The sequence below is a fragment of the Atta colombica genome, unplaced genomic scaffold (assembly GCF_001594045.1).
Source record: "Atta colombica isolate Treedump-2 unplaced genomic scaffold, Acol1.0 scaffold155, whole genome shotgun sequence".
In the NCBI taxonomy this organism is placed as follows: Eukaryota; Metazoa; Arthropoda; class Insecta; order Hymenoptera; family Formicidae; genus Atta; species Atta colombica.
In genome coordinates this window covers 2,415,139-2,422,758 of record NW_017259245.1, presented here as the reverse complement: position 1 = coordinate 2,422,758, position 7,620 = coordinate 2,415,139, and the positions used below count along the sequence as shown (strand labels likewise).

The window sequence follows — 7,620 nt, the reverse complement described above, 5'->3', positions numbered from 1 at the left end:
TATATATATATATAACATTATATCCATCGAATCTTGTAACATATTGACTTATATCAGAGAAAAAGAGTTTGACATTGAACTAGATCGAAGATTAGTTCGCAGCTGTTAGCAACATGTTTTAATACTGTCTTATCAATCTTCATTAGGTGCAAAAGGTTCTTATCGCTCTGATCATATTCCAAAACTTACGGCATTAATCAGCGTCACCGTATGACTGACGTCTACGACGCGTGGAAATGAATATCGATATATGTCTCGGAATATATATTCTTAGCGCTGTCGGATAATACCGTGCATCATGTCAAGCAGAAAATTCTCGGAAGTGATCAAGGGTGAAATTGTTTGCAAGGGCGAAGGTATACAATGTAGAATACCGATAATGCCTTGAAAGCAGATATATGGGACAAGTCTTCTTTTTCTCCGCACTGATTCTCACTCTAGTCTCTTTTTATACACATAGGAACGATGTAAAATTGGACACTAGAAAATATTGGTGAACTATTTCTACGTGTCTATCATCGCATGTCGCGTTCCTCCGTAAATTATATTAGTAAATCCTAACTGGATCAATATGTTCAACAGAGATTAAAATCTGTAGCCAAGATAAGAACGGGATAGAGGATCGAAGACGTAGCTTTCGAGTTTTGCAGACGAGGTGAGAGCGAAGTGTATTCGGCGTGATTGTTAAATGGCACATCGTGTTTTATACATATACTCACGTTATATCTAGCGCGAGGATCCTTGAAAAAGGTATGTCTTGTTATGTTCCCGCCGCTAGCCTGCAGGTATGGCCTCAGCGAATTCACGCTTCCGAGCTGGAGCAAATCCGGTTTCTCGACTTCCGGTCCGCCAAACTCCTGCAGCTGCTGCAGCCAGCAGCACAGCATCGCCTCGATGCCTTCGTCTACCTGAGAACACGCACAAGTCGTGTGCGATAAAATGTGTCTTATCGTGAAAGTCATTTGAACGTAAGATGCAAAGTAATAGATTCGAGCTACAGAAAATGTTTACCGAAATCTCAACTCCGCCTAGTCCTTGACACAAAAAAAAGCTGTACCTAAGTATGAGAAATCGAAGCTAGATAATACAATGCTTTACATGCTTAAATAAGCTATGCGGAATGCTGTATAAAACATTCATCGTTTTTGTTTTATGCTTTACAGATATCTCTATTATGATATATTTCTTTATAGTAATTTGTGAATATAAATTCTTTGAGGAAAAATCACATTCTAGAAATTTACATCGTTCTTTTATGTCAAGCATGCAGTCGTTGAATCATAAAAGTCCAAATCATAAAAAAACATCACTTTTTAAAGTGAAGATTACGACGAGTATTCGTAACGTTTAATGTACTAATGATGTTTAAAGTCTGCTCAGCGATTCAATTAAGTCGTGTGAACTGGTATCACGGTGTGACTTTAGCATTTTTATCAGCTATTTCTACTACGTGAGACAAATAATTTAGGAGCTCATATAGCGACCATTCTCTCTCGAGTAAAATATATGTCCTATCAAGACCGTAGCAAGTCTTCTCGTATGGAACGCATTGCATCATATTAAGAAGAATTTCTCCCGCAAAGTAAAGTTAGTCCGCAGTGCTAACACGACTTCACAATTTCAATGATAGCGAAAAATTGTTTTCATCATATACGTAGGACATCAGATTATGATTTTGTTTAGACATATAATAGGTAAACATCATAGAATATAATAGATAAACACTACAGAATTTTTATAACAACGTAAATTTATCGACAAGTTTAGCAACAGATATTAATATCTTTCACGGCATTTGCGGAATATTTCACATAGGAATGATCAAAGACATTGATAAAAGAAGCAACTAAGGAACTTCATTAATAACTTTAGTAATTCTACGCGAGGATTCTTTAATCCTTTTGGCGGCACTGAAAGGAAAGGATTAAAAGCTCCTGTCATGTCGTGAATAAAATTCCACTCACCGTTCTGGAATCTACTGGAGGCACTTGAGGAAAAACGAAGTCCGACGTCGTTAGAATGATTTTGTACGGACCTTTCGACATTCTTTTCTTAAGCAGTCGCTTGCTAGAATAAATTTGTAATGTATCCAGTATTAAATCTTAAGAATTACAAGGATCTAAGAATTTTATGAAGTATGTATGTATATAAATGCTTGGAAAATCATTGAAAATTTCAGAAATATTTTTATTCAATGCTTTCTATTTTGTAAAAATTAAAATTCTCTAGTGATAGATAATTTAAATCTGTATTAAATAATATAGATTTAAATATATCTTACAATTAATATATTTAGTAATATATTTTTTACTTACATTTATTAAAATACTTTAGTATTAAAGTATTTTAATAAAGTTGAAGATAAAATTTAATAAAGCGAGAAGATTTATCGTAACTTATCAATTTTCTAATTATTCAAAAAAATTACAAAAACGCTAATCAATTAAATCAAAACTCAAGACATTACTCTTGAAAAACTGCCATTAATTCTAAAATTGTACATTTACGCATCAGAGAAAAAAAAAGAAATATTTCTGATGATTAGGAACAATGGGGGCGTTGACGCATTTTCTACGGTTTGGCTACGGGCTGTAAACGATATGATGTATAACGTGATAAAGTGATCGCTCACCGGATTATAATCGCGACGGCGATGGCGACAAAGGTGAACAGCAGCGACCCCAGAATAATAGCTACGATATGTGTGGTACGGAAAGAAGACATGTCGGCCAAGCCATCTGTTAAATAATTAATGCACAGCATTATCTCATTAGGATTATCGGGCGATATTTTCGGAATCGAGGGAGCTGTCTATCGATCCCGATCAGAAAGGTACAAAGGGAGGACCCTTCCTTAGCTTTTCCCTATACCGCAATTAACCCATCCTATTTTTGACAGTACCTTCCCCGATCGTATCGCAACTCAGTTGCATCAGCATCGTGCATTATAAATAATAAACTCAATAAATATTTTCTTTCCTTTAATATCGCTTCCATGACATATACATTGCATTATTAATTGTACATCACAGAGAGATTGGTTTACACCGCGATTTTCCGCGTTTTGAAATATTGTTCTCGGTGTCGTATTAATTACGATAAAATTGTCACATAAAGAGACAAACGCGAATGCGTTTATTATTGCATTTCTTGCGAACTTACTCTGGCAGTCGCCGTCGACGTCGCAAGATGGCAAATCAGGCGCCTCGATGTTAAGAAATGCTACCGCGCTTGGTATCAGCTGCTGGACCAGCAATTGCTGATGCCGTTCGACTACCGCAAGGATTGGCTCCCAGCCGGCGTCGCGCCAATTCATCAGGGCATACGTGTACATCTTGTTGTTGTGGCTGTCAAGACTGCTGTTATCACGTGTTAACACGATCAGTGATTCGTTCAGTCGATCGAACAACGCCAGCGTCGCGTAATCTTGCGTGCCATTGAGGACTTTCTTCACGTCGTACCTGCACAAGAAATCGAGAGAAAGCGTCTCTTGAGAAGGCGACGTAACGTCGCGACGCTCTGCCGCGCCTAGGACATCGCAGGCTGTTCCCATAAGTTTCCCATAAGTTAATCATGGCGCGAATTATACGGATCGACGCCTACAATTAACTTGGCTCGATTATTCGACAGGCGCGATTTGTATTATAATTCAGGATCGTCATGTTCGAAAGGAATTTCGTAATTACGGCCTTAATACCTCGATCCGACAAGGGAGATCTTTCAATTAAGGTCGACTCCTCTGCTGATTTTTAGACAATCTATGTATATTCCACTCGAGTTTTGTCTATTAAGTATTAAACAATTAGTGGAAGTCTAATTGTATGTAAAAATATGACGCATTTTAAATTGTAAATATTTTCAAACTAAAAGGAAACGAATAATGTTTAAGTATTTTAATAAATATTTCATCATATTGTTTCATCATATTTTGCAATCATATTTTTTGAATATGTTAACATTGATTTACCATAACATAGCAAAATATGTTTCATATGATGTTTTTGATCAAAGTTATACATTTTTAATTATTATGAGTATATATATAAGTGCCTCTAAAAAAGTAAAAACTGTTGCTTGCATTACGGTGTGCTAATATTTTTTACGTATATTCCGAGGATCTATAAAACTTCATCTTGGAAGGGTTTTCCAGGCAACAGGAATTTTTGCCATTATAAATCATCTCTAGTATTAGTACTTGTATCCCTTCTTGTTAAGAAAATAAGCTACAAGTGTTCTGAAGAACAAATGATTAATTACATAATTTTAATAAGGACGTTAATTAATTTGCCAACATGACTGCAGAATTATTCATGATCCGTTGCTATACTCTTACTCAACTAGACATTTGCGGATGACTTAATTGCGATTATTAATAATAATTAAGACTTGAGTATTAACTTGTTGATCCATTTCGTGAGTTTTTAAAAAAATACAAAATACATATTCATGACGCAGAAAGAATTTTATTCATTACGAACGATATACTATTTACTATGGGATAATGCAATGAAAATAAATTTGAATCCAATAAGGAAAGTTATGAATATTATAAGACCTTTTATATTGTCAAAATTAATCAATAGGAAATTAAAATTGATTTTATTATTTATATAACATTTTATTATTTATGAATAAAACTATATGTATATAACAAAGTAATCTATATACTTTGTGTCAGTTAATATTTTGAAGAATCTAATTTTATATTCCGTGAAGAAGCTGTACTATTCCTCGGCTTCAGAATATCCTAAACTCGCAACTACTCACATCAATGAAATATCTCCGGTTAACGTTGTTAATGATTGATTACCTCTGATCAAGCGGCGTAACCACAAGTAGATTCTCTATCGTGGTGCTGCTGAGATTCCTTGGTGGGACGAATCTTCGTGCGGTATGCTGCACCTTTTGCATTCTCTCGTCTCTCTCTGGGGTTGCATACGGGCCAGCGCGAGTTACATTCGAGGTAGAAAAATTGGAAGACTGAGTAATCGCTGAGTGGACCAGAGTTGATGGATCAGTGGAGAGCGATGTAGGCGACGAGTCGTTTCTCGGTAGAAAGAGATCGATATCTTCCGTGTGGACCATCAGAATGACAGAATTCTGGATGTGCGTTTGCCACGCGACGTTCAATTCGATCAGAACGCGACTCGTCATCTCGTCGAGCAATGGCAGACAAAGCACCGTAGCTGACACAAAAAAGGGATCAAGCTAGTTTGCGTGGATATATATGACATATGTAAAAAGGAATATGAAATACTCGTGGAGGTAAATAAATAAAAAGTCCAAACGAAAGAGAGTTTGGACAGGCAATTTCCAATCATAATGGAATTATTTGTTATTTAGTATTATTACTTGCAATTACAATATTTATAGAATTTGATTTATTCATATTACATTAATAATTATGGATAAAGAGGAAAAGACTATATCTCTTTCTAATACTTTTATAAGAATTAAGGCCTTCGTGAATATCAATATATGAAAAATTACAGTGATATTATAATATTATATAGAGAATTGTATTTAGGATCTATTACAGCATTTTGATCTCATTAATAAATCAACCTTAATTTATTAGTAAGTTCTATGTGCTTAGTCTTGGCATTAAGAGATTAGGCATAAGGGATTCAATAGTATGATAACTGCCATATATTTTAGATATGATCACTAAAACGATTCGTTTAGTACATATATCTTTAATTGGATAAATATTCGATAAAAATTCCAAATATTTCCGACAAGTTATTAATTTTTTATAAAAAAAATATTAAAAATCAAAAAATATATTTAATCAATACGAGAAATGAGGAAATAGTAAATTTCATCTTTTTTATCACAGATTTACGTAAAATCATATATTTGTCTTTACGTACAACATACTCTTTACTCTAAACACGTATGTACAGATGAGAAAAAGAACGGAATAGAGGGAAAGGGCACATTGAAGAGAAAGATAAATCAAAAATTGACATATTAAAGCTAACGGACAAGAGATGATCAATCGAATGGAGATTAAATAACTATATATTTTTATAACTTTGAGAGATACATTAAAAATTTTAATTAAAATGTTACAGAGAATATTGAAGATGAAGCATTATATAAGACTAATTAATATTAATTAACTGTAGGAAGAAAGAGTGGCAAAAAAACATTGCCTTTCACGAAATATAATCATAACTCTGATATGTATATTGCAATGACAAAACAAATTCTTGGCACAATAATTGAACAGGCAAGATCCTCTCATATATAGAAAATGCCATTTCGTGCCCTTTAAATTTACATTGACATATGATTATAATTATACCTTCCCCAGACTCGCGATAGATCGTGTTTATTTCCGTGAAACGCAAAGCAAACCGTTCATTCATGAGGCTGAAATTAATTAAAACGAGCTTTAACTATATATCTCATATGGAGGTGTACGTCATTTCGGCTTGCTCTTAAATAAGTCACGCCGTGCCATTATTCGATTCATTTGCATTACATCGCAAGTACATCGCCAAGCGTAAACTTGTCGTTAATTAATTATAAGTTGCGGAGATGTTGAAACGCGTGATTACGCAGCAATGACGTAATGTAAAAAAATTACAATAATCTGCGACAAAATTTCATTTTGCGTAATGATTTTCGGATGGCACACAATGTTCTTCTTTTTTCATACACATTACAGTTGAGAGACCTGTAGATTGGTTGCAGGTGGGTTTTATTGCCGTTAAGCTTGGCTCAGCGGCCGGATATAAGTCTCGTCTATGTCTTTTATGTACGGAGGAAACATTTAGAAAGACGTTGTTAACTTCACGACCCTCTATAAACACATACCGCATACATGCGGGAACAATTTTCTTGTCTGTTATTTTTACTCTGGGAATTTCGCTTATTGAGCTGTTTTCATTCCTACGAAAAGTGCAGAATAAAAGATTTGTAAAAAGATTCAAAAATAGATTTTCATTTAAATCAATTCTCAAAGGGCAAATAAACAGCAATAACTTGCATGTATCTATACTGCCGCGTTATATTTATTTATCTTATTTTACTTTTCTTTTTCATTTTATTTTACTTGATTTTATGAGCGATATTAATTTTTAAACTAATTTACTTTGCAGAAATGTTATAAATCTGCATGTTTATTTTAATGAGGGATTCACTCTTTTTCGACATTATTCGCATTTCGGAAAATGATAAAATTTTGTCACTTCCCTGCAAAAGCTAAAAGATCGCTGCTCAATAAAAGACCTTTGGTATCTCTGGTACGTATTAGCGAAGAATATAAATCAACTTTGAATCAGATTAAATCGAATAAAAGTTAAAAGTTCCGAGACACCTTATGTAAATTTACATTATTTAGCGACAAAGGAACGTAATTAAAGGATTAGTTAGTAGAAGTTGTGAACACCATTTGGAATAGTGCGGAGCTGATGGCATCGTCATCAAATTGCGTCGTACGAATCGTGGAGCAAACTGCATAAACGTTCTCGATCACGAAGGGCTTTCAGAAGGAAACAGAAGGAAAGGATGAGAGGGACGCGTGTACACGTTGTGTCGGTCGCCATTCAGAATGAAGGTGCGTCAGCTCGCGCCATTTAATCCTCAATCTAATAGTTTCAGTAGTTACTTC

General features: G+C 34.6%; 1 protein-coding gene across 1 annotated transcript in view; it reads right to left on the bottom strand.

Moving 5' to 3' along the window:
* Positions 1-7,620, bottom strand: part of LOC108685589 (retinal guanylyl cyclase 2) — a 22,628-nt gene that overhangs the window by 9,709 nt on the left and 5,299 nt on the right. The window contains exons 5-9 of the mRNA XM_018190448.1: positions 4,810-5,185; positions 3,162-3,460; positions 2,633-2,738; positions 1,965-2,067; positions 696-908 (exon numbers count right to left, since the gene is read on the bottom strand). Coding sequence (XP_018045937.1) covers positions 696-908; positions 1,965-2,067; positions 2,633-2,738; positions 3,162-3,460; positions 4,810-5,185 — 1,097 coding nt within the window. The remainder of the gene's footprint in view (positions 1-695; positions 909-1,964; positions 2,068-2,632; positions 2,739-3,161; positions 3,461-4,809; positions 5,186-7,620) is intronic.